The sequence below is a fragment of the Mugil cephalus genome, chromosome 20 (genome assembly GCF_022458985.1).
Source record: "Mugil cephalus isolate CIBA_MC_2020 chromosome 20, CIBA_Mcephalus_1.1, whole genome shotgun sequence".
Lineage (NCBI taxonomy): Eukaryota > Metazoa > Chordata > Actinopteri > Mugiliformes > Mugilidae > Mugil > Mugil cephalus.
The window spans coordinates 12,735,180-12,762,762 of record NC_061789.1 but is presented as its reverse complement, the minus strand read 5'-3'; the positions used below and the strand labels follow the sequence as shown (position 1 = coordinate 12,762,762).

At 43.1% G+C, this 27,583-nt stretch overlaps 1 protein-coding gene across 1 annotated transcript in view; it reads right to left on the bottom strand.

The window, feature by feature from the left end:
* Positions 1-27,583, bottom strand: part of LOC124997775 (centrosomal protein of 112 kDa-like) — a 116,387-nt gene that overhangs the window by 43,452 nt on the left and 45,352 nt on the right. Inside the window, 3 exon segments of the mRNA XM_047571756.1 lie at positions 1,012-1,161; positions 6,162-6,224; positions 20,867-21,094. Coding sequence (XP_047427712.1) covers positions 1,012-1,161; positions 6,162-6,224; positions 20,867-21,094 — 441 coding nt within the window.

Here is a 27,583-nt window from a genome sequence, read left to right as displayed (position 1 = left end):
AAGATTACTGCTGTCTGGGTTAAACGAAATGCTACAAATTGAACCAGCTGTATCTCTAATATCATAAATGTGTTATAGTTGAAATGTTAAAGATTAATTAGGCCGGGTTTGGAAAAACTCATAAAAATGAAGCCAAAGTGTAAATTTGTGCAGTCAAAGAAAGTGACAATGCAGCAGACTGAATGTCTGCAGGACACACCAACCACCTCAGGCATTACGGAGTTTGCAACTTGACGCAGCACATCTACACAAACCATATTTGTGCTTTAGTAAAAACTAAAGTGATTGCTATCTGTTTGATAAAAGTCAAATCCTGACAAGACTTTTTTGAATGAGACTCCAGATCTGGAGTTTTTTCCCACTCTGTGTGCAAATAAACACGGACATCATTTGTGGCAGTACAATACTGTTACTGGTACTGTATCAGAACCATGAACAGCAGTCTGTTGTGTGTGGGTCACAACACGGCGACTTCAGGGCGTGATACAAATTTTGGGATAAGCTGTAAAGTCTCACTCACTCACTAGAGCTATGTAAGCAAGTTAAGATATTATTTATTTAGACCTGGACGAAGCTTGGTTTATGACTTGTACATATGCAAAGTAATTCCACCCCTGAAGGTAATAGAGATTGACCGACATGGAATTTATTGGGACCGATTTCTTTTTCTATCAGCCTTGGTTGATGCCCCTTCTCCACTAGCAGATGCACTCTGCTAGTGGGGGAGGGGCAATGTATGGGCTGCACGGGTTTGCAGCGTCTTCGCAGCGTCTTCGCAGCGTCTTCACAGCGCACTCAAATTGCATAACTCTGAATTTGCATTTATTTAAATTGTAAGTGATGCAGACCGTGCAGTCCATGCATTAGCACCCTTACCCCCACAGATGCTGCTAGTGGGGGAGGGGCCAATGTAATGTAAAAATTGTAAGCGATGCATACTGCGTGACAGTGATGACAGACACAATCATTAACTGTGACTATGTTAAAGTCTTTTGAGTGCCCAACACTGACCTTGTTGGCTTGATCGGCGTAGTGGGTTATTGTTCTCCTTTCCTGGTCCCAGCGGCCGCTAGCCTCCTTCATCTGCTTCTCCATTGCCTGCTGCAGACGAACCGTTTCCTCCTTTGAGTCACATACAGATGTTTGCAGCTCCGCAATTAGCTACGGGTCAGAAAACAGAGAAACAGGGAAATTATTTTTACTTAGCCTCGTGTGACTAGACAGAAGTGGAAGGAGTAACCCGTATCTGTCAGCAAGTGAATAAGAGCATTTGGCATTCTGACCTGCTCCTGAAAAGCTCCCGTTACATGTGCTTTCTGTGTTTCCATGCTTCCGTTATGTTTAAAACAGAAGACATTAAAACTGACCACCAGAAGTAAAGTATGTTCAATGAACAAAATCCAGGTTCCTTTCATTTGTTTCCGGGTTTGGATGGGCATTAACAATCATTGCTCCCCCAACTCCCAAGTCTTTTTTTTTTTAGATGCTGGAAGACACAAAGGAGGGAGGGAGCAAAACTGGAAAGAGAAAACAGACAGGAAAAAGGGGGGAAAATTTTTCTTTTTTGAGGCACAGTGTGACTTTGTGTTGGTGAACTTGCGGTCTACACCAAGAAGAAAGGGAAGTGACTCTGCTTTAAAGCCCTAAATTTTCAAAGTCAAAATTAACATTCTATATAAGCTACTGTCAAAGAAAGGCTGAAGGAAGATGAGAGAGAAGAAAAAAAAAAAGAGAAAAAAAGGTGGTGGTGGGGCAGTGCTGCTGCTAGCTTTGGGCTAGACGGATAATTGTTTACCGTGTTTAAGCTCTGGAGGACAAGCCCCTCTGGAATCGGAACACTGCGTGGGAGTTAAAGCGACGTGGGCCGACCACAGATAGAATGAAACAGCGAGGGCGGTGTGGAGTCCAGATGAAGATTAGGCTTATTATGTCAGTGGGACAGCCACATGAAAGCAACAAATGGCACATTATTATGGGAACATCATTTCTGGGCATAATAATTATTTTGCTATATGGATTCGTTGGATCTGCTGGTCTTCAGCCCCCGGGCAGCGGTGCCACTCTGAACTAGTGAACCCAGATTGTTATTCCTGAGTATAAACCACACAGCACCTTGTATGAGTCTATGAGTGGCCTGGTGAGACTTGTCTATTTTCCCAGCCTGCTATCATCTCTCTTTAAAGCTAAAGGCAGCCTTGCCTCTACATGAACCCAAGGTAAAAAAATAAATAAATAAAAAAATTGAAAAAATAAACAGGTCTGGTGTTTATTCAGCTCTCTATTTGCAAACAGACAGGTGAGTAAGTCAGCACACACAACGTTGAGGCTGGTTCCTGTTATTTTCTTTCAGTTGTTTAAATGATGACCCGAGAACACAACGGTAAATGACAAAAATGTCTTCAGACAAGGGGATTTTTTTTGCGTCAGTGCACCATGAAAATGAGTGACTTCGTGTCCGCCGCTCTGCGCAGCTTGGCACAGCTTCTGTCAAACACTGACAAGGCACGTACAGCGTTCGGCCATAACATAATGACCACTGACAGGTGAAGACGATGTGTTTGAAGCAGGGTAAATGGGCAAGTGGAAGGATTTGAGGCGCTTTGAGTAGGGATCAGAGCATCTCTAAAACTGCAGCTCTTGTGGGGTGTCCCTGTGGTCTGCAGTGACCAGTACCAATCAAAAGTGGTTGCAGGAAGGACAAGCAGTGAACCAAGGACAGGGTCATGGGTGGCCAAGGCTCAGTGATCCACATGGGGAGCGAAGATCCGATCCAACAGATGTGGTACCCTAGCTCAAATGGCTGAAAGGGTCATGATGGTTCTGAATGAAAAGGAGTCACAATGGAATCTATCCTGTATGGGGCTATGTAGCTGCAGAACAGTCAACAGTCAACATGCCCAGACTGACACCTGCACTCTTGCTTGGGCAATGTTGTGCTTGGACACCTTGGGTCAATTCATGTCGGTCATGTGAGTACACCTTTTCATGGAAATCATATTTCCTGTTGGGCTTTTTCAGTAGGACAATGCACCCTGCCACAAAACAAAAATTATCTCAATCCCACCAAGATTGTGTGCTGATAGATTGAGGCCCGACCTTGCAACTTTCAGGAAGTAATGGATCTCCTGCAAACATCTAAGCGCCAGATACCAAAACCAAACCTTCGGAGGTCTAGTGTGTCCATGCCTCAATGGATCAGGGGTGTTGCGGTGTCAAAGGGGGGCTGACACATTGTTAGCCAGGTCGTCATTTTGTTGTGGCTGACTGGTGCAAGATTTTAGCATTGTGATAATGCACATTTAAGCATTGCTTCTATACACGTCTACATTTTGTCCTCCGTGGGAGAAAGCTGATGACACAAGATTGTTGGAACCCAACCTGGGTTTGGATTCTGGTATCTTGATGAACGAAACAAAACCGTCCATGTTTAGTTTAGTGCATCTGGACACTGATGAGTAGGTTTGAGAATCAATCAAAGAATCTCTGAGAATGAATCCAAATACTAATCCTTAGATAATGACTAAAAAGATGTTTTAATAAATACTGCATAAGAAATGTTACAATAATGAACACTGTCAAACAAAAAAACAGTTTTGCTATGAATAAATTAGTTCCAATTGCAATATAAAGCCCCCCCTCCACTACCACAGTGGATGGTCAAGGATAAAGTAATGATCTCCCACCAGTACCACGACTACCACCCACTGTAACCTGATCATGGGGTGGGGGAAGAGAGCGGAGCTATGTTGGGTTCACAGGTCACCCAGGAGGACTACTCACAACTAGACGCTTAACACAAAGGACTGGGTTTGAGAGACACTAATTAGGAAACTGTGTGTGAGAGAGAGCGAGAGAGGGGGTGGGAGACAGACAAAAGCAAGGAAGTAAGGTGCAAGGGAGAGCAGTGTGTGTGCATGCAAGTAAACATACATTTCTATGTGGTGCCTCCAGTCCCCTCAGGATAATGTATGACACGGTATGTTTTTAATTGGGCTATTAGCCATGCAACTGAGCTCAAGAGCGATGCCCTCTGTCAGAGATTGAGGGGTTAACAACCAGGGTTAGCCTTTGAGGTTCAAAAGCCTCTTGTTTACATTTGACTGAGTCGCCCCCAAGGGGTAAGCAACAAAAACCTCTTGGTTGCACCTTTACCTTTTAAAACAAAGCCTCCCAAGCCCATGACAAATGGTCTGCATTAATCATGAATATTAATATGCTTGCCCCCCGTCTCCAGCATCACCTCCTGCACAACAACACATTCTGCGGAGTCTTTTCTTTAAAGTCGGAGAGCGTTGTTTGTTAAGCCTGTGCCAGCTTTCCGTCCCCAAAACAGAGGATTAAACACTTGTTGCTCGTCTGCGGTGGCGGCATACCGCACCGCCAAAGCGGGCAAACAGGGCTGAACTTTCGCACAGCATCCGAAATTCTTTTGAAGTAGCGCATTGTGTAACCTAATAAGCTACCGTTCTCTCACAACATCTGCTTGTCAACCCCACTTTCACCTCTGAGCCCTTGCCAAGCAACCCAAAAAGGGGGATTTAAAGAGGAGAAGAAAGAGAGAAAAAACAACAAAAGGTCCTCTTTGGATCTCCTCTGTGGTAAGCGAGGTGCAATTATGGCCAAATTGTTGTAATATTTTAGCCTTCTGCGTAATTAAAAAGAAAACCCGTTTTTTTTTCTGTAATGTAAACACTACTTAGGGTGTTTTGCATCTTTAAAGTCTTTGCTGAATGGCAGAGTGTGTCCAAGGAAGTTAAATTCTTGTTTGGAAAAAAGAATTACCTGAGTTTTAAATGGGCTGAGGAGAAAAGAAGTAATGTTAAACATATGGCCCTCTGGTTGAAGGGTGGCCACACGATGAAAGAAAGGGAAACAGTTATGGAGTTGCAGTTAAGAGGTATTAGAAGTTGGCGAAAGAGAATGCAGTTGAGGAGAATATCCTGAAAGCCAGTGAAAAGACAGTGGATTATGAAGGTGTCCCCTCTTAAAAACCCCCAAACAGTCCTGTCTTTGACATTTTAGATGATCATGATCTTGATGACTGAGAACCTTCTCATTGGATTATTTAAGGTGCTTTCACACCTAATTCCTTGTTCCAAATAAGGGCGTGCAGGGTTGGTTCGTTTGGGCTGGCGTGAACACAGCAATCACATTCGGTTCCAGAACAAATTAACTGAGCTGAGACTGGTGAGACAGGGTGGTCTCAACCCGCTGTATGCCTCCAGAGCATGTCTTCTCCTTTGGAGGTGGCAGCAGAAGTTCAATCAAACCACACAACAGCAATACAAGCCGGAAGCAGCACTTATGACTAATAGCAAAACTAGCCAGGGGGTAGTGTTGCGGCCATTCCAGAGCTTTATTTCGATTGACCTGTAAGCACAAACCTAACCAAGGTAAGATGTAACGTTAAATTAATATCATATCAATGACTCCCCAAAACATGGGTATGAAAGCACATATCTTCTGAGGTTGATTCACTGGTAGGTCAAGTAATGCCTGGATTTTAAAGAAGCATCAGCTCCTTTTCCACCAATTGAGGGCAGATGAATACACAGTTAACAAATGTTAACCAAGAGTTCCCTAAGAATATCCTCATATAGTGAGCAACTATGGCTGGAATTGTTGGAATTGTGTCAGGCAACCTGATGACTGTCTTATATTTAGTCACCAACTACCTTATGAAGAGAGAGGGATTTGATTTGTGAAGGTTTAAGGTAAGACAATCATGTAAAACCAAAGGCTACGAAAGAAACAGGAATAAATTATTCTTTACAAAATTCTATTCAAGTTGCTACACCAGGTATTGAGGTAGACACCTCTGGACACGGGAATGAACAAGGGAATATTAAAGGTAAGGGAAAAGTCAGACAGTGGGGCTTTTGATGTAATTACTGTAACACGAGCTTCTGTGTTGCATGTGTGGATTTACTTCTCCGTAACAGTCACAAGCTATGTGTGAGTACGTTTTTCTGCACTTTTGTGTTTTGCTTATGGGGAAAAGGGAATGGTGACTTTCTGCATTTTAGCACTGTGCACGTTTCAACGTGTGCTCACCCAACTCTCCCAACACATCTCACCAATACATTTAATCTCTTCTTTCCCACAGTTGAGCAAAAAAAAAAGACAAAAAGGGTACAAGGGCGAAGGAGAAAATCGATTACCTGGGCAGACTTTGCAAGCTTCTGACTGCAGTCCTTCTCAATCTGCTTCACCCTGCTGTTGGTCTGCAACAAGAAGGAAGAGGGGAATGTCAGAGAGAGATACGCAGACAGAAAAAAAGAGAGAAGTGAAATTCAGTCTTTGGTTCGGAAGTGGACTAAGACACAACACCCATTTTAACCTACCCATGCCCACACACTTGGGTTGACCTCTGCCTCTTGGCAGTTTGTCCGCGCAGTGCAGACCTGTGGCCCCTTTGGCACGGCGCCTGTCCTAGCGCTCATGCCTGCCAGCAGGTATGGCGCACAGTAGGTAGCACACCCCTTTAATCCTCTGCCAACAAATCAATACCTAACGAGAAGGAGGGGGCGAAATTGTGCCTGCCAATTAGCTACGGGGTGAAAAAGTGATTGAGATGATCGAGAGAAGCTGGGGGACACAACAGGGTGGAGACAGAATTACAACTGAATGGAGAGTGTTGTTAGAAGTTTGTTGAGGGCTGCAGGTGCCTTTGTCTTCTGTTATTTCTCTATCGGAAGCTGGGGAGCTGGAAGAAACAACTCCGAGAGTGTCTGATGCACAATCTGTCTCCTTTCACCTAGCTGTGTTGTGATACCAGAGTTTCTGAAGGCTGAACGGTGGAGTGAGATAATTAGTTGCGCGGTGATGGAATTCCACGGGGATGTCAATAGCTGCCTGTATGCACGGTGATGGGATCTACACAAAACATGTAGGAAGACTAAAGGGGGAAGTTAAAAGTGGGATACACGCCATCATTTGAAAGCCAGGAAAGTCTTGTCTGGGGGATAAACTTTATACTTAAGTCGTAATTAACCAGTATACACATACTGACATACTTCTGCTATAGATTTACTTAGATCTTGCTCTCCATACCACAGTAAGCATTGACAAGCCACTGATGTAAACACACCACAAGAGCTGCAAATCATTACAAATTCTTCAAAACCTACTGTTAAATTTATAAGACCTTATACAAAAGCGAAGCCAGAACCCAGCGGTCCGTGGTGTGGGAACTCTCTAGACAGGGACCTAATGAAATTGACGCTACGTAAAAAAAGCATTGGCCTGCAGCAACACAACGTCTATCCGCGAGCATCTCGACAGATAACATCTGCCTGCCCTCTGACTCCAACACATCGAGACAGAAACACTCGTATTAAGGCTATTACAGCGAGTTCTGTCTGATTCCTGGTTGGTGGGCAGTGCCTGGGAGTTGGTGTTGTGTCTTCATCTTGTTTTGCGTCAAACAGGATGTCAGCAAAGACTCCCCAGATTAGATGCTAACGGATAGCGAATTTTAATTCCTGTTATGTTCGGAGCGGGTGTGAAAGAACACACACACACACACACACCGAACTGAAATCAAAGAAATACCAGCAGCAAAGGCAGACTCTGTCTTCACCAAAATGTTTCACCTGAGCACGGCGGCAGCTGATGTTCTGTGCCTCCACGTACCAGGAGTCTGCACACATCACTTAAAAGGAGAATGGACTAGGAAGCTAGGACGCAAAAACTGTTGTATAGAATCGAGCTGGTAGTTTGTGACATTTGCTAATGAATGGAAGAGCATAGTTAAGAAGAAATTCCCTTATTATTACTACATTTTAGTAGTTTTATTTGGTAAAAGTTCAAATTAGAAATGGTTCCATCGTTCTTGGATTTGATAGACTTTGACCTAGTTATTGGTGTGGAGTTGTTGTGCGTGTTTTTTATATAATGGGCCTCTCTTATCTTGACCTTATTGTTTTTTCTTCTATTGATGCTAATTTTTTGCTATACTGATATGGATGACTATAGGTAACTCATGTTGTACCGTGTGAAAGGACAATAAAAGCATAACAGTAGAAGTTATGGTTATTATTTAATCGTGAGTTAACATAAGGATTACTAATAGATTAATTCATATATTCTATAGGTTAAAAAAATCATCAAAAATTAGAATATTAGGTGACTTAATAATAATTTGCTGCCTAACACTAATCTAAATGTCATTTGATCCTCAGTGCTTAATCATGAGACAAAAATGGGATCACCAGCTAAAAACGCCAAAATGTTCCTACGTTTTCCAAAATGTCCCTAATAATCCCACAGACTTAAACTCAAAACTGGTCCTCGCAAAGACAAACAAACACTCCCAGTCCCACACACGACCCCCGTATCCTAACAGCCCCTGACAGGGAAGTCATGAACAAACAGTGTTCCATTGAACGCATCCCTCGCAGCCGTCAACACCTGAGCCGCCTTTGGACTCCGCGCCCCATCCAAACACTTCCTGACAAACACCGCCGCTCGCTCTGAACGGACACACCTGTCACCACGGAAACACGGAGCCATCACCAAGGATACGGGCCTGTCTTCTTGCGCCAGCGCTCTCTTCAGTGGCAGGCCCGCTTGTCCCTAGGGGCCTCGCGGCAGCTGATGAGAGCGGGGGAAGACAAAGGAGGGTGTAGAAAAGGCGAGAGAAAGAACTGTCTGTGGGAGGGAGGGAGGGAGGGAGGGAGGGGAGGATGGAGTCTATGTTCTTCTTTATACATGACACGTTTGTTGTCAGGACTGCTTCATCTTCGCTACAGCTTTGTTGAGTGACACCGTGGAAAAGATTTCTTCACACTTCATTCGATTTCATTATCTTTGTATTCGATATTTTGAAAAAAAGTTGCTCAGTGGAGAACTTATTCCAAGTCAAAGCTAAATATAATCACCAGCCCTTCAACTGTATGCGAGTTAATGAGATGATGAGGGTTGTACATTACCGTCAACACATATGAGTACACGTGTGAAAGTATTCATGGGAACATATGGCCGTATTGACACGCAAACACGCTCAGATGTTTCATAAAAACATAAAGAGCTTGCTACTAGCCTATTCCTTTTACTTACAGTCACTCGAGGGAATCCATCAGGAAGCATTTTGCAACATCATGCATTATACAGCGCAGCCATCTAAACACGCATTAAAAATGACTGGAAAATAAGGACGCAATAAAAATAGTCGTACTGGAGTGTGACAAATGCAAAAGGAACTACAACTGCAAACAATTACAAAGAGGGCCAAGCACGAGAAGCGTCGCCACACTTGTCAGGCATAGTTCTGCACAGAGTCATTTTTAAGTATCGTCTCTGTATCCTTGCCATGCAGTGAGCAGAGACGTATGCTAACGAAGTAGAACTACTTCACTACTGTACTTAATTATTTTTTCTCCTACTTCCACTTTTACTTCACTACATATTTTTGATGAGTTTAATACTTTTACTCGGATCCATTTTTCATGTGCTGCATCGCCACTCGTTACAACTGACCTTTAGCAAAACCCCGCCCCCAAATGTCATTGCCTAATCATACATCCTGGCAACCGTTGCTATGCAAACGAGGTCAGACAAGTAAAATGTGGAAGCGATGTGGTCGCACACTAGGTACCTCAAAAGTTTGGCTGGGGGAGTCGTGTTCTTCCCGAAGCCCAAAACACAACAGGAGCAGTGCCTTAAGTGGACCAAGCATTGTGGAAGGCCCCCCTCCCAGCTAAATCTCAAGAAATTATACAAGCAAATACATACGTCTGCTCTGAGGTAACACTATAATGGGGTAAAGCCACAGTGATAGCTAGCTAGTTAACATCAAGCTAGCTAGATTATATGCACAAGACACTCGCATACAAAACTGTATATCAAAGTTATGGTTACTATAGGCGAATATTAGTAATATTAATGCCTTACTAATGTTGGTTAACTTAATGTTAGCTAGCTAGCTAGCGAGTTCATGTTCCTTGGCTAACTTTAGCTGTTGCGTTGGGTCTCAACGCTGGGAACTAACTCTAACATTATGTTTCGTCAGTTAACATCAAAGTTGAACTTAGCGTCCCAACAGGCACTTCAAAGCTTATTTTATTTTCATCTCTCATGCAGCATTTCATAGCATTTTGTGAATGGACAGGCGACTCCTGAGGCTAGTGACTGTACATGTTCGTGTTGCTGCTACAGCCAAAGGAATTTTGAGCGTCCTTTGGGCTTAACATTTGAAGTAATATAAACAGTGATATTCAAACTTTTGACCACTTTCTTTAATAACTACATACCACAATACTTGTTCTTTTCTTTCAGTACTTGAATAGTAAATATTAAAATAAATTTCTTGCAATTCTTAAGCACAAAAAATATTAAATACTTTAGTACTTGTATTTAAGCGTGGTCCGTAAAGAACACTTCAACTTCTACTCAAGTCAGTTTTTTGATAGAGCACTTGTACTTTTACTCAAGTCTGGGTTTCTAGTACGTTATGCATGTCTGGCACTGAGTGACCTTTCACCTCTCCAGTTCCTATTCCTACCACCTTCACACATGTCACGCACAGAGAGAGAGACAGCTGACATAGTTTTTGCATAAAAAAAAAAAAAAAAGTACCACCCCCAAGTGCAAAGTCCGCAAATCGTTTACATAAAATGATGGACACGCGGGCCCTGTCCTGCCATTTGGAGGTTGCTTTGCCAAGTTACAGTGATTTTACAAAAAGTGAACATTGGCCATGCAAGTGTGACGACACATTGCTAGGATACAATGTGCAAAATTAAAAGTCCTTGCAATAATTATTTTAGTAGTATGTCCTTCTCACACCATTGCTCTTGTGAGTTCTCCCTTCACAGGTAAAAGTGTGTCTACATACAAAATAATTCGCTGGCTGATTTGCCAAAATTTTGATCATGCAGGCACTACACAATCCATAAAGTGTCCGCGCCCTAGTCTCTTCCAGTGCTTGGTCCCCTAGAAAAAACAAAAGAACAAAAAAACTGATGCTAAATTAAAAGACCAGCCGTCTGTGTGTGTGTGTGTGTGTGTGTGTGTGTCCAAGTGTGTAAGAAGTTTCAAAGGGCCTACCTGTGCCCTGCCAAAGGCATTTTTTTTGCGCTGCAGGCACTCTGAGACTGTATCAGGCTCTTCAATCGCTTCTTAATCCTAGCGGTGTGGAGTACAGCCGCTTTGAAGTGTGTGTTTGCGAGTGCGTTCAGATATGTGTGTGTGTTAAAGAGAGTGGAAGTAGATCTGAAGGCGAGGCATGCACCGCTTACCAGAATTTAATTAATAATCTGCAGCGGGAACCAAGCCTAAAACACACACAAAGACACATGGGTAAAAAAAGAGAAGAAAAAAAAAGAAAAAAGGGAGGAATGCAGGAATGACAGAAAGCAGGGTGATAACTTTTTCACACACGCTTAAAGATGTGCAAGCACACGAGACCCACTTATTCAAACACAGATAACCAAACAGGATCCGCACCAGAAATTTGATCCGTAGCCGCTTGGAAATGATATATGGTCAAAGCGTGCAATCCTGTTAAGAAATATTATCATTTCACAATAAAATATTGTTACAAGTATGTTAAAGCTATCTGTCCAAGAGTAGAATAAACAGGAATATTTTCAAAATCTGTTCAGTCCTGGAGAGGATATTGCTTCCATATGGCATTTTTCTGTGATATGTTTCCAATCATCTCACATTGCTAAAGAGCAATTATGGTTTTCGGCATCATCCTGAAGCCGAACTCTGACAAAAGACATAAAACTACATTTGAGCTGATGCAAGGATGATATCACTTGACACACAGAAGAGGACACAAAGTGACTGCCAACAAAAGCAGCGGGGGCATCTGAGGCAAATAGGTTACAAAACTTGCTGGTTTAATGGCTGTTGGTAGTTTCACCCTGCACACAACATGCTGCATATTGCTCACCAGGGAGCTGATTTATGAGGGTTTCATTTCTTAGAAGAAATAAAAAATGAAATCAAAAGAGTAGCTTTTCTCCATTGCTACACAAAGCCTTCAGCTTTAGTGGCAGCGGTATTTTGTAAGCATTCAAAACGATTCTCTGTTCACTATGCAAGTCTCTCGTAACGGCGCGAGTTCAACGTGCCAGACGGGGAGAGCTGGGAGATGTTATTTGCTCGTTTGTCTGTAATCATTGCCGTCTTGCTGAGCTCGCCTGTGTTTCTGTGCGCGCGGGTAGAGAGCTGGTGCTGTAATGACAAGAGGCTTTATTTCCATTTCACAGTTTGCCATCGCTGCCTGTCAGTAGTGATTCTCTTCATCCCCGCTGCTCACTGTCAGCGGTGCATCAACACGCGGCACAGAAAATACTGCATCATGGCGCAGGCGGCTAAACACGCATCAAATGAGCAGACGTGCACAAACGTCGAGCGTTAAGTGACTATACACCCTGGGAGCCACTTCTTGATTCTGGAGAAAACTAATTACACATATCAGTGTCATTAAAAATTTGGTTTGAGACATTCAATTCTTGATTGATCGAGTTATTTTTTCTGTTAAAACCACAGAAAATGTAACATAACCCTAAGTAGGTACACAACAACGTAACCCTAGGTACACAACAACATAACCCTAGGTACACAGGAATATAACCCTAGGTACACAACAACATAACCCTAGGTACACAGGAATATAACCCTAGGTACACAACAACATAACCCTAGGTACACAGGAATATAACCCTAGGTACACAACAACATAACCCTAGGTACACAACAACATAACCCTAGGTACACAGGAATATAACCCTAGGTACACAACAACATAACCCTAGGTACACAGGAATATAACCCTAGGTACACAACAACATAACCCTAGGTACACAGGAAATGAACCCTAGGTACACAGGAAATGAACCCTAGGTACACAGGAATATAACCCTAGGTACACAACAACATAACCCTAGGTACACAACAACATAACCCTAGGTACACGGGAAATGAACCAATCAGAGGTTTGTCAGTCTCTTGGCCAAACATCTAGACCTTTCTTCTTTCTTCCAAAACCCCCTGGGAGGACAGAAACTCTGTGTGACTTTTAACCATTTCATTTATTTTTTTTTTTTTGGTTGCACTTTGCAACAAATAAGAGCAAATTTTGAGAAATTTCCGACATGCGTCAGTACACCTGCATGTCTTATTTAGATGTGCAGTCCGTCCCCTATCTTAACCCTTACCCATCGTCAAATCACCTAACTTATTTACTTGAAAAATTACAAATTCATAACTGTCTAGAACAAGCCTGATCTACAGAGGCCCCTCCCCTCAAGCCGTAGGACCAAAAGACCCCCACTACCAACATCCTGTTGCTGGACACCACAGGACACCCTCAGAAGATCCATGTCCTTTCTCTGATGAGTGACAACAGACACAAGGGAGACTTGCAAAATATAAGAAAGGCAGTCATAATGCTATGTCTGATTGGAGAACTTCTAATGAATTTGCACCTTTCCTTATGTATTACATATCTTAATAGAGACAAAAGCAAGGAAGTGGCTTAGTAAAAACATTAGTTGTGAGTGTAGTGACTGGATTACCAAATATGTCCAAAGGCGTTGTGGGACCACGGCCTATGGTCTTAACATGCAACAACTATTACGCTGTGACAGCAACTACTTTGCTGAAGTATGTCTAGTGGTTGTTTCAATCAATCATTGCACTTTGGCTCAACTACGACGCAGTTCTAGTGATCCCTCTATTTGTGTCCCTGTCCCTATTTTGACCAGTGATGTTCAGATGCGAAATGATTTAGCTGAATTAGGAACATAGCCCCAAAAAAAACGGAGCCGAATATTGCGGTGTCCCACTTAAAAACTCCACTTCAAACCCAAGTATAATCTATAGCGTGCAACAAGATGGGAGCTGCCTGACGCCATGTTTTAATGCGATTGAGAAAGTGTGTCGCCTCCCTCCTCTTGGATGACTTCAAAAAGTGAGCTAGGGAGCTGTGTGATGTTTTTTTTTGGGACGACAGAGCCTTTACTTTGACTCTTTCATCTGCTGGGTGACTCACTCTCTCTTTTCCTCTCTCTCTCTCTCTCTCTCTCTTTCCGCCGCCGGGCCCGTTGGTGCACTGAGGAAACGAGGAGCTCACATAAGTCTGGGCATGCGCACACGCACGCAAACAGGCAACGCGGGTTCACACGCAAACACAACCTTTGGTTACACAGCCGTCCCGATGTAAACCCATACCAAGAGCAGACAAATCCAGATCCTGACACATAGATCCAATAATCTGAATGCCCTACCCGAAACATCCTTAACTTACCTCAGCTCCCCTAAAATCAAATGCCTCGCTATGCCTCCCCCCATCTCTTTGTCTCCCAGTCAGTCTGTCAGTATGAGGTGAATGTGGGTTCTCTTTGATCATCCCCCAGCCAGTGTTTTTTCCTCCTCTTCGCCTAATCCATGACCGACTGAATAATATGATTTGGTGTATCTCCAAATGGCAGAGGACCAACCTAATAAGTCAGCGGGAGTCGTGAGAGAAGAACGGGGCATGTGCTGCGACGACCACAATGACAACAACCTCGTACCACCATCTTCTGGCTGAGAGAGAGAATGGTAAGCTCGCTGAAAGTCAATGTCTCGGGAGGTCAGGATCAAAGCGAGCGCGAGAGGCAGCGATACGGGGCGTCAACAGCCCATAAAAACGTATAACGGATGCACCGGAGCAAACGATCGACTGTCATCGGTCCAAGTTTCCGCAATAAATCTTGAGACGTCTTTATGGTTTTAGGACGCACTTTGAAAAAGCTGTAAGAACTGTCATCAAACGGAGTAGGAGCGGCCGAAGACTAGTGCACAGGAAATAGCCTCATAATGAGGATGATAGCGCGTTGTGCCCCACGCTGGCAAGAACTACCGACCTTTACCCACTATATGGTATAAATGAATTCCGAAATTCAAAGCAAGCGCGCCAGAAACCGTATTGCAGTTTGAACTTCTCCGAAGGTTTATAAAATCAGCTGTGTGCATGTTTTGCGCTAAGGCCGTCCTGGGTGGTCTGATCACAAGCCGCTCTAAATATGGACGGGAATGCAACACATTGAAGGCACATTAGGATCTAAACAGTAAAAACCGCACGGTCAGGGATGCATGTGTCCACACACGGAGGACTGTGTGAAAGCAGATGCATCTCCGGCCACATAAAAAAGACTGCCCTGTCAGCTTTGCGCATTGGCACAACAAACAAAAGTTACAGATGATTTTCTTCGGCCAAACAACCCAAATGAGGCTTTAATGTCTGTAGTCAAGATGAGGTTCCAAATGTCTGTTGCAATTCTGTTTTCCAGATTTTGAACGGACTGTCACGGTTTCTCACAAATGAACACAAATACAAGCGGAGGGAATCTGCGAACAAAGGCTCATTCAGCTGACACCCAGCTTTCTGGTGCGGTGCTCGGTTTGTTTCTTGGTGTCAGGGGAAGAGCGAGAGCCCTTAATGTCGGTGAAGTCACGTAGACGGCCAGCGCGAGTCTGGTGCCACTGGTCGATGTTTGCCTCGTGGTGATTCTGTCACACTAGTTTTTGAAGAAATGATCTGAAGTAATAGCAAACATGCACATTTAGACTGGAAGTAGTACAAACACACACATTCCTTCTGCACCACCACCACCACTCACTGTCCTATGTCAATGCGTATTTTGCAAATATGCAGTTTGCGAAAGCGATGAGCAAAAACCGAATGTACCTAAAAAGTGAAAGATTCTTTGAAATGATGGGGTACGTAACATCATCAATAATATAATTAGAAGAGCTAGAGGTGCAGAAGAAACGTCTGTATGTAAGGAACAAAAAACAAATATGAATAAAATATAAAAACGTACATGAATGGTTGCGATCTTTGGGGCCCTGAGGCAGTGCTGTAGTAGGAACAGACCGGAGTGCATTCTGAATGGGGAAATTCTGAAAACTTCTGAAACATTGTCAGTGAAAAAGGATTGATGCTGCATTCCCAAATGTAAGTCCAACATACAATATATATATCAACAAGATGTAGAGATGCTGCTGCATGCTAAGCTAATTTGTCACATTAGGCGATGTGGGAAAGTGTCCTAAGAGGAGGGTAAGTAGAGGAAACATTAGGTTTGTTATTAGGACACGGTTTAAAAGTCAGTATCCGTGATGGTATTACAGAACCGTCATCTGCAGTGTGGCACGTTATGAAACAAAAAAATATGAAAAAGAAGCCTCAGAACAGCTAACACTATCTCAAGCACGACATTCAAACTCTGTGAATTTGCCTCGTCGACTTTTCCGGGAAACAGGACTACGCATGCATGATGACATTACCGCCACCACTTAAACTTCACGGCCTCTGACAACGACTTCCCTAAGGGGGAACAATAAGCATGTGCAATATGCAAACTAAACAAGTACATAAAAGTATGCGCTCCCTCTGTTATGCTCGCACACACTCCAGGGCCACACAAACATATCGGACACAATTTGCACATCTAATCTCCCCCTGCAGTTCAAAGAGCTGCGCACTCCAGACTAAGAGTAAATATGAATTCAAGGTTCCAGACATTACTCATTTCCTATCAAACCTGAGGCCTCTTGATCTTTTGTCTGGCATTATCTCAGATCTCTAGTATTGACAAGCAGGGAGTGAGTGTGGTACAGTTGAGTGAAGTGAAGAGGTCCCACACAAAGGCCCTTTCACCACTAACCAAACTTTAAGTTCATATGCATATCCCCGCTTATTAAGAGCTTATATTGCAAATATGACCTTTCATATCCTGCTGAAGACAAATGTTTACACTCACTGGCCACTTTATAAAGTCATCTTGGTAGTACCGACCGGGACCTTTTGACTCGCTTTTTTTCCTCGAAAATGCCTTAACTCTCGGTTCTAGAAACACTCTTGAGAGAGTTCATGATGTGGATCTCCTGTACCACCACGTCCTTAACCCTCTGGAGTCCAGATCATAACCGGACGTTTTTGATTACTATTGTTTTTTTTTGCTTTCGAGCATTTGAAGCTGGCTAGATCTCCGCGAGCGTTTTCCTTTTCACCGCTTCTCCCGTGCACCAGACGCGCATCAACATGACGGCAATATTGAAAAAAAAACTGTGCGGCAAACTATTTCTATTAAAACTAGTTTTACTTGGCTTATCAACACAGTTTAAAAACTGGTACATAGTTTGAAATTAACACTTTCTAGAAAAGAGAGACAGAGATTCAGTGACACTACATCTTGCTGGTACGTCGTCTTAAACTGGTCGAATCCAGAGGGTTAAGGAGCTCTCCTGGATTGCGATCATGGCGGCAACAGGAGCCATTGGGTACAGTGATGTCTTAAAGGGACGGACATGGTCAGAAACAACACTTACATAGGCCGTGGTATTGAAACGATAATTTGTCGGTATGAAAGGGATCAAAATGTGCCGTAAAAATATCCCCCACACCATTACACCACTAGCCTGAATCATTAATACAAGGCGAGAAGGATCCACGTCAACCATTTGATTTACCTGTCTATCAGCTCGAACCAGTCTAGTCAGTCTCTTCTGATCTCTGACAGGGTGTGTTCACCCACAGAACTGGCGCTCACTGGATATTCCAGAAATATTAAACTCTTGATTAGCTTTCTTCCACATACAGTTTGGGAATATGTGATTTGCATAAATAGTTGAGTCTTAAAACTGCGAGACAAACATTTACGTTTGACTTCACTTAGTCGCATCAGTCGACGTGATTGGCTGATCAGGTTCATCTAAAGAACTAGTAAAGTAAATTCTTTCCTCACTACCTAGGCCAAATTTTTTAAGGTTAAGGCCGGCGCTTCAAAGTAACTCTGAATGTTCTCGAGCTTTTGCACAATGGACGGCGGGGCTGAGGATACGGGGAAAGACGGGGAGAGAGCTGGCGGTTGGAGGCGAGGAGCAGAATAAGAACGTGATGATAAGAAGGTGGTGGGGATGCGAGGATTCGGGACTCGCTGTAGCTCAGAGATGAGGCGTCTTTATCGGGCACAGAGTCAGCCTCACAGGCCCCTCAGTGCAGAATGGAGATTGAGAGGTCTGGGGTTCTGTGCATTCACTTTCAACCATGAACCTCTCCTACACACACGCGTACAGACACCCTAACAAAGATAAACTTCAATAGCCACCAGACTAGAACACCCACCACCTCCCACGCCCCCACCCCACGCACACACCTTCTCCTCCGCCTGCCTCCACCACTTTCCTCCTCTCCTTTCCTTTTGCAGATCAAATGTGTGGAACTATCTTCACTTCTGATCTTATCCCCTCTGATTTTTTTCTTTTTTTCTGTTTCTCATTATTTAATTCCAAAAGCTTTGACCGTCTACTCCCAAAACATCCACCACAACACCCCGCCGCCATCTCTGTCTCTCCCTTAAACGCGCGCGCCTTTGATGAGAATCCATTCATGGATTTAATGGATTTCTCCGGCATTTTTGTCCGAGATCTGGGAGATGAGTTCAAATGAGTAAAAATGGAAAAAGCCCGGCCGGCCCGGGCCCTGCCTTCAAGAGTGTGGAGGTCTGCAGAGGACAGCATTTCTGTTTGCATCACATGAATGAGAAATTTTCGTCTTACAGGGCAGAGCGAACGAGTCAATGAGGATCTGAGACCTGAGTGACTTCAATTCCATGTGGGGAAAAAATATTTATAAACCCCCCCCCCACCAAAAAAACAGGGCACGACCAAATAGTCAAAGTTGTCACTGTCCACTCCAAAGTCAAACTTGTAGACAGATTTAAAAGTACAAAATGCAAGACGTCCCATGTTTTTTTTAGGAGTATGGACTTTCAGCTGACAAAAAAAACGATGGAGAAATCCTAAATCGCTTTCATCAAACGTGAAACTGTCACACTGCTGATAGTGTTATCAGCCTGACTTCAACATTCAGCCTCTGAATCCACTTCAGACAGGCAGACTTTTTCCTCTATGTACAAAAAAAAAAACCCTCTGTAGCGAGAAGAATTCAAGTGTGGCTGGAAGATTAAATAAGTTAAGCAGCAAAACAACCTTCGCAGATCTAAAAGTTAAAAAGGGACTGATAGTAAACAGTGTGGTTTCTTCAAATGAGTATGACCCTGTAATAAGCACACTCTTTCCCCTGGATGTCTCTCGCTTCGGTCCCTCTCGGTTCTGTGTGCCATATGGAGCCAAAATGGCCGCCCGGGTGCTTTGGAGGCCCCTGCATTCCGGCGCTAATGCTGTGCAGCTGGCGCGAGATGGTGTCTAATGAAAAATGCTCTCTTTGATGGGCCCTGCTGAGGGATTAGGTTCTGATCAACACCACCTTAGGTCAGCTTCCTGCCAGACCAGCACAAGATTACGGGCGATTTCCTAGCCTTGGGTTGAGTTTCTTAGGTGGCGAGAGGAGCGAATATGAAAGGGAAAAAAGCTAGAAAGAAAAAAAAGAGAGAGATATACTGAACCTCTGAAGATGCTATTGAAGTACACCCTGGTTTGCCTAGATAGTAAAAGGCAAAGCCGGATAATGGCTCCACTGACATGCTGTGGTTTCCTCTTTACGACCAGCCCTTAATTCCAATTCCTCAGCTAGTGTATCCTTTTCAGAACCATATATCCCATGACAAGAAGTGGCTTATTCAAACGACTTTACAAATACATGAGTATTTGTGGTCTTAACGTTGGCAGCTTTATTACCTTAATCAACTCTCTGTTTAAGCACTTGGGAAGTTAAAAGACCATCTTGTGGTTCGTTAAAATCCAATTATCTTAATATGACTAAAGCTACTGTGTTTTTCAGCACCAGTGCAACTGGTGTCTGAGCAGACATATGCACAGGTTTAGCTCCAGCTGTTGGAATGCGCAGTCATTAAGACGTACTGGTCTCTACATCTGCACTGCTCTGTTCCGCATGAACGCTTGTTCCTCAACACCTCTGCTTAGCGGTTATGGAGAACGCTGAAAGCTTTGAGGACCCATCAGAATCTTCTACATATAACTTACTCAAACAAATGCATGTAAAAGACCTTTCTCACATTAGTTCATGAATTCACCAACAAGACAACACTGAAAAGCAATGGAGTTTAAGGGATGGAGGCAAGGTCTAAGATGCCACTCTGCAAAATTTCTGCTTCATGTGGAACAGGCCAGAAGATGATTAGGAAAATGTTTTGTGGATAGATGAGACCAAAGTAGTATTGTTCGGTTTATATGAGAGGCATCATGCATGGAGACAAAAAACAAAAAAAAACCCTCACTGCATTCCAACATCAGAGCCTCATCTCGTTCTTAAAACATAGGGGTGGTAATGTCCTTGTTTGGGCCTGTTTTGCTGCATCTGGGGCAGGATGGCAAAAAAAAAAAAAAAAAAACTCAAAAATGTCACGACATCTGTCCTTGTGCTGAATCTTAAGACAAACTGCGTCATGCAGCGAGACAATGACACAAAGCACAGATGAAGGATGGCTTCATGGAAGAACAAAATTAATATTCTGGAACAACCAAGTCACCAAAGTGCTTAATTAAATAAAAATGTTGTGGGAGGACCTGGAGCAAGCAGTCCATGCGAGCAAACCCGCCAACATCTCAGAAGTGAAGCAGTTCTGTACTGAGGAACGGGCTAAAATCCATCCAAGCTGGTGGAGACTGCATATCAGCAGTTAATGCAAACGTATAGTTGTCGTCATCCCTGCACAAGGGGTTCACGTATTTTCGCTACTCACAAATAGGTGCAAATGATGCATTTATATATTATTTTGGCAGGTTTGAACAACGTAAAGAATCAGGTTTAGTAGCTACAAGGTCTTCATGTCGACAAGAAAATCTCTAACCCAACCTGACCCAACCAAGCTACTTTATCCCGTCTGTCTTGACTTTGTGGCACAAACAGGCCTTTACCAACAGCCGACACCACATTCACCTTCTCGCTGATCGCGTCCTTCTCCAGCTGGTGGCTTCTTTGGAGGTCGCTGCAAATCCGCTCCATGTCGGCGCGGAGCTGGTCCATGGATGCCTTGTCCTGGAGCGCCCTTTGCTTTTCCTCATCCTGCAGCAATGCCATCTTCGCCGCTTGCTGCTTATGCTGGCCATGGGCTTGCTGGAGTTCCTCACGCAAATTTGCCAACTGGCCTTCCAAATCTGAAATTTTCTAGACAGAAATAGAAATGTGTTTTGGTTAGGGTAAGGGTTAGGGTTAGAGACAACCAAAGCCTTGCTGACATTTGTTGCCAAGTATGTGGAAGATATGTCGATTCTGCTGAGAAAGGAGGCTGACTTTTCAGAATATTTGCATGCAAGTCTACTGCAAACATAGACCCAATGCTCATTAAGAGGAGCTGATAGAGACAGATACTGCAATTAGATACAGTACGTGTGCAGGAGTGTTTTATCTATGTGTGCACATGTAGTAAAGTTTTCCAAACAGACTTTACTCTTGGTTTTCATCTTTGTGGATGTGGGTGGGAGTTGCCGCAAAGGCCTGACCCCTCTCTTTTTGAACTGCTCGGCTTTGACTTTGCTCAGAAGACCCATTTAATAGTGCTGCCAGCCAAGCCAACATTATATCGTGGGAATGCTAATAAGTACAACCCCACGGCCCATGAAGCACCAGAAATAGACTGGTCTGACATGTGCAATGAAGCTATATTTCAAAAGTTTGGGAGATGCCGAAATGAAGAGATGGGCTTATGGTTCTGTTAAAACTGTCTCGCACAGTTTGGACGATTAAGATTATCTGGAAAAGAGCTGAGGACGAGTGCCTTAAAGTTAAAATGAATAAATGCACACACAAAGAGGAGCTAAAATGAGCTAAAAGTCTAAGAAGTGATGTGAAATAGGTGGTTCAAAGATTCATTGCAGTGTTTCACCCTTCACTACCTGTATTGCATGTATTCCCCTGCTATTGCACATTCTCATTACTCTCTGTGGTTCACATGTTTTATTATTTTTATCTCACACTTAGGTTTGTATTTCCTGCCCTTCCTCCTGCACCCTCCCTCTTCGCAAAAGCCTGAGCATCCCAGGACAACGGCGCGTTAAGGCAATCAGACAGAAATTGTCTGAAGTCTTTTTTAGTGGGCATTGGGGAGAATCAAAGAGACTTCAAAGAATTGTCACAAAAAAACGGGCAGATGCTGTGGTTTGGTGTTACACTCCCTCCTACACTGGCACACAGACAGATCCACTTATGCACACACATGCATACACAGACAAACATCCACACATGGTCTGGCTGTCGCGCACATACAATGGCATGCCTAACATTCAGAGAGAATGCCGGGTATAAAGCAAACACATGCAATCCTCTAAGTCCCACTCCCCTGTCTCTCAACATTACCAGCTTCACCGCTCCGCTTGTGCCTCCAAGGGCAAGCAGCTATTAGATCTGAGCCCTCGAGAGTCTTTAATGTACAATTCTCTCTTTAACAAATGTGGATAATCTGTCTTCCAAAAAAATATTTTAATAAGCTGGAGTATAATCTTCCAGAACAGAGACATTGGCAATGACACTTCAGAAACTTAAGAGGCCAAAAGAGCATATTTGCTCTGGAAGGAACTGAGCACAGCCAATTCAGGGAGGCACATTAGTTAGCAGGCAGATGTGGAGCTTTGTGAAGAAGAAGCTCTTGGTAACAAAAGAAGGCTGTCATATAAAATACTGGGTCGAAATGCGTTAGCTACAATGCCAAAGGACTGGGAAAACAACAGAAGAGGGTGTGGGGAAGCACTGACGGGCAACATGTGCTTTGATTCAAGAGAAAATGTCAAGTGAAATTGGGCCATCATACTTGATTATATCTGTAGATCATAAAAAGTTATTCTAAAACATAAAAGTCTCAAAAGTTAGTGCTTTCTTAACAGCGCAGAAGATATTGAAAAGACAGATGACTTTTAAACCGTGTGAAATACCATCCCTGCAAATTGTACAACTGAACTTGTAAAGAAAGTATGTTTCTTGGCTACACAGTCAGATTGTGAAAGGCTGCCTTTTATGAGGACAATAAATTACATTTTGATGAAAAAACACATCATTAAGAGCAGATTGGTGTCTGCTCCAGAGCAAGTCCCTGATTGTGATTGTACATGCTTTGACAAAACAAAACTATCTACTATCTACTACCTAAAAGTTAGTCAGTTATCAGTAATAAGTTCCCTGTATCTGTAACCATCAAAAAGATTATTGTTTGATTATTCTATTGCTAAGTCGAAACTGTTTGTAGATTCATATAAAACAATAAATGCAATAAGACAACGTAACACAACATGTAATGTGTTGTGTTGTAAAGTGCATGCCCTTTAACAATATTCTTGCCCATTATAAAAGAATTCCATGGAGGTGACGGAAAACTTTATGGTGTAAGTAGTAAGACATTTATGATAGTGGTATTCCTGCTACACACAGTGATGCCCTGTTGTTGTGCATGCTGGTTTGTTGCCATTACTCATGGTTAAGGCTAGGGCTAGGGCTCTTAGGGCTGGGCTAGGGCTGTGTCTGTGGCTAGTGGCTAGGGCTAAGGCTAGGGCTAGGGCTGTGGCTGTGGCTGTGGCTGTGGCTGTGGCTGGGCTAGGGCTAGGGCTAGGGCTAGGGCTAGGGCTAGGGCTAGGGCTAGGGCTGTGGCTGTGGCTAGGGCTAGGGCTAGGGCTGGGGCTGGGGCTGGGGCTAGGGACAGAGCTAGGGCTATGGTATAGTTTTATTATGTTGAGTTAAATGAGTTCAAGAATCAATTACATGGGACAGTTAAGTACTAATGTGTCACTTGACTGAGCTAAACGAAAACTATGCAAGTGTTAGTGGCAGTCCTAGGTTATGGGTGCACGTGTGCTATCCCTTGAGCAAACTAGCAAAATCAGTCATAGGTTAGATAGAAGAGTCTCTTGGGGAGGCCCTAGGGGGGATTGTGGAGTACTGTTGATGCACACACGGGGCCTTCGTAGATTTAATGGTTGTTATTGCAAAACATGCCACCATTTGCCTGCCCTAACGGTACGCCCATGGCAAGAGTGTCAGGATGATTGATTAGCCACATAAAAATGCATCTGGCTGAAATCCAAGACGTGACGTATGCACATAGTAAATGGCTTTATGTGCTTAAAAGGGAGAGAGTTGTACATTTCACCACATCACAGAGCATCAGCGTTCACTGATGACTTCAGCCGTGATAGTTTCCAAGTGAGTTGTAACATAAAAAAATCAAGTATACATAAGAAGATGTGATAAAATCATTCAAAAGGAGAATCAAAGAACAATGACATGCTTACTCAGTGGGATACTTAGTTGCTACTGGAGTCACTGCAGTAACAAAACACAATTTATTTGCCAATATGTACACACCTATTATTTCGTAAATGACAACACACAAGCACTGGCACCAATCAATGTGTACTAGCTGTCTAGCTTCTTTCCTCATTCTTAGCTTTTGACTTAGACTGTCATCACTCTCTTCATTTGACTCGTTTTAATCACGTACTCGGGATTGAAGTGCTTTGAAAAATTGACAGCATCATTATTTAGTCCATCACGGCCCAGAAGAAAGACCTCACAAGACTCCCGCTCTCTCTTATGCTGTTTGAAGTCCAGATGGCGTGTACGTTCCTTTAGAAGAGACATAGTTATTCACGAAAATAATACCCAGAAATGAGGAGGAACTCGCTGAATGAAAATGTGAATGCTGGATTTTGGGTAGAACAAACATGTTCTGATGTTTGCAAAAACAAGTCTCCAAATTAATTTAGAATTCTGGCCCCAGTTTTTGAAGTCAAACACTTACCAATGTTTGAAGATAAAAAAAAAAATTAGAAACAATAGCACACGCAAGAAAAAATCTATTCAACTCTTTGACCATGCAATACAAAGAATCTGTCTATTCTTTCAAGATGACTGACTTACAGCGTGGAGGCTACACAATAATGAAAAAAAACGCCGCCCAGAAATGTGGAAATATAACTGGAGAAACGACTTTGATTTCGTGTCTATTCTGACATTTAGTGCCTACGTGTTAAATATAGACTTCTTTTAGAATATTCAACATATTTTAAACATTTCATGGGGGGATGTGCCCACATTGTACATTTATGTAGGAACAATTTCCAGAAAAAGGAAGGAAGAAAGACCGTGACGGGATTTGGGCATGTTATAGGGTATAGCTAGAGATGGATCCCCAAACCGGCCTACAAAACCTCTTCCTCTGGGGGGTATTGATCAGCTAGAGAACAACACATGACTGGCTCTTTCAAGGTATTGCATAGGCAATCAACTGAAGTCTTCTTTTCACATTTTTTGGTATTTTTAGAAACCATGATGAAGAGTTTATTCTATTAGTAGAACAGTAACACGAATGAACGCAAGGCTGGGGCCTGGAAGTCAATGCCGTGAGCATGCTCTGGACATCTGGCCATGAATCTAGAGGTTTAATTGGATTCCTTTCGCCTTGCGAGTGACAAACAGCAAATGAGATGAAAAAAAAAGTGAATGATAACAAACATGAAGAATGTCCATGTACGGACTTAGGCGTGTAGTGGCTGTGAGATGTCTGAATGGATTTACCGAAACTCATGAATATACGCTCTCTTGCCAGTTCATTAGGAACACTAGTGGGAAAAAAGCATTCTAATAATCTAATTGAGGGCAGTGGTTTGTTCTGAACTATGTTACACTGAATTGATACATTTTAAATACATATTAGAATGCATTAGTTTTAACCTTAACTAATGAACTGGTAAGCCAGTGTAGATTTTTATACCTATATTCACACTGTTGATGACAAATCGGCAAATTCATTGGGAAATAAGATTAAATTAATAGATGGAAATATCTTATCTTTATCTATTGTTGTATTGCATAAATGTTGCAGTGGCTGAATGTATTGGTTATTTGTGGTCTCACTTGGTGAATCCTATGGATGTTAGTCTTTATTAATTATTAATATCATATTTGATATTTTTTCTGAATAGTGTATCTTTACTTTTAATAACATTTAAGTTATGTTCACATGACTAATTTTAGTTTGCGCAACGTAAGCACCGCAAATTCTCCTTGCGAAGAAGGAAGGTAGAAAGTAGTCACATGGCAAAATAATCTTTGTCATGTGAGTGGCTAATTAAGGCTTGTCTCAGCATGTGCTGATCCAAATGAAGATGCAAATCTCCCAATGTGAATGATGGGCGGAAAGATCTGTTATTTATGTGATATGAAGATTTATCTTGTGGCAGAAAGTGAGTAATACGCCAAAAGGAAACAAAAGACGAGATATCAGGATTGGCTATCTTGCAAATTGTGGTTTTAAAGATTGGTAGCAGCTCAGGCTTTTACAACAAGAGAAAAAAAAAAGATTGCCAATGATAGCCCGATCGGCATGTCTCTTCATGATGCCAGAATCCAACACTTTCCCATCCAAAAAATCCTGAAATCTTGTCTTTTGTTGACTCTTGACTCTGAGACAACAAGAAAATTACATATGGGTGCTCTATACTTTCTATGCAGCCCAGTTTTGCTTGCTTTTAAAGCTTCTTTTAAGGGAAACATTTGGAAAGCAATGCAAAAATCTTCTCGTCAGCTTCTAGCGCCTTTACCATCCACGAAACCGTCCGTGCACCAGCTCACATCCCCACCAGTTTCAGAAAACCCACGCTTTACCGCCAGACATTAGGCGTTGATCTGATCGCCACTTAAAATGCTGCACGAACAAATGGGAACCATGGATGTGAAGCGAAGGCGAGGGGGAGTTTGTTTTCTGTCACCTCCCGAGATTACGAGATTTCTCAAACTGCACAACGTTTTGACACGAGCGGGGCGGCATGTTAATGGCGATGGGAACTCCGAAAAAGACACACACACACACACGTTAAAAAAAAAAAAAAACATGAATTACAAACTAAGTGGTGCCATCAAACGCTGCAAAACAGGGAACATTACATAGGAGGAATGTAAAGTGCAAAAAAAAAAAAAAAAAAAGTTGGCAGCAAGACCGCTTTAAAATATGGTTGAATTTCCAAGACTAATAAGCATCTTATTTTTGTCCTACTTCTGTCTTTCTAAAAGACCCCAATTATCACTCCCTTTTTCTAAGCATGATTCACAATTCACTTAGTGTCTGGCACCATCTGTGACCACATTTGGCGCGAGAAAAATTTGGATCTGGATCCCAATCCCCAGCGGCCAATAAACAAAATTCCCTGCATGCTGACAATCTTCATTTCATCCAGAAGCCTGAAGATATAAACACATCCCCAGTTGGGGGCTGGTCTGTCGAATGGCTTCCCACAGAGCTCCAATCTCGCCCGGGCTGGAGGGAGGCGAAGACAGGGCACCGGGAGTTCGAGATGCCGACCTGCTGCTTGGGCTAAGCGGTAACAAAATAGCCTCTCAGCGTCGAGCACATCCATTAATAAAGACCCCCTTGTCATACATTTGTTGCGGACAATGGCGCTGTGAAGAAGGAGGAAGCACCATTTTCCGGTCGGAGATAGCTACCTGTGGTGCGAGGAGACCGCTACGCGAAAAAGCGCACTTCGGTGGGAGCGCGGGGCGCTTAACGGGGGCGCTTCACGGGGCGCCCAACGCCGTACGGCGGATCATTAAAAACTAACTCAGCCTGTGTTGTGGAAATAAAAACCTGGCACTGAGCGGAATTGATTTCTC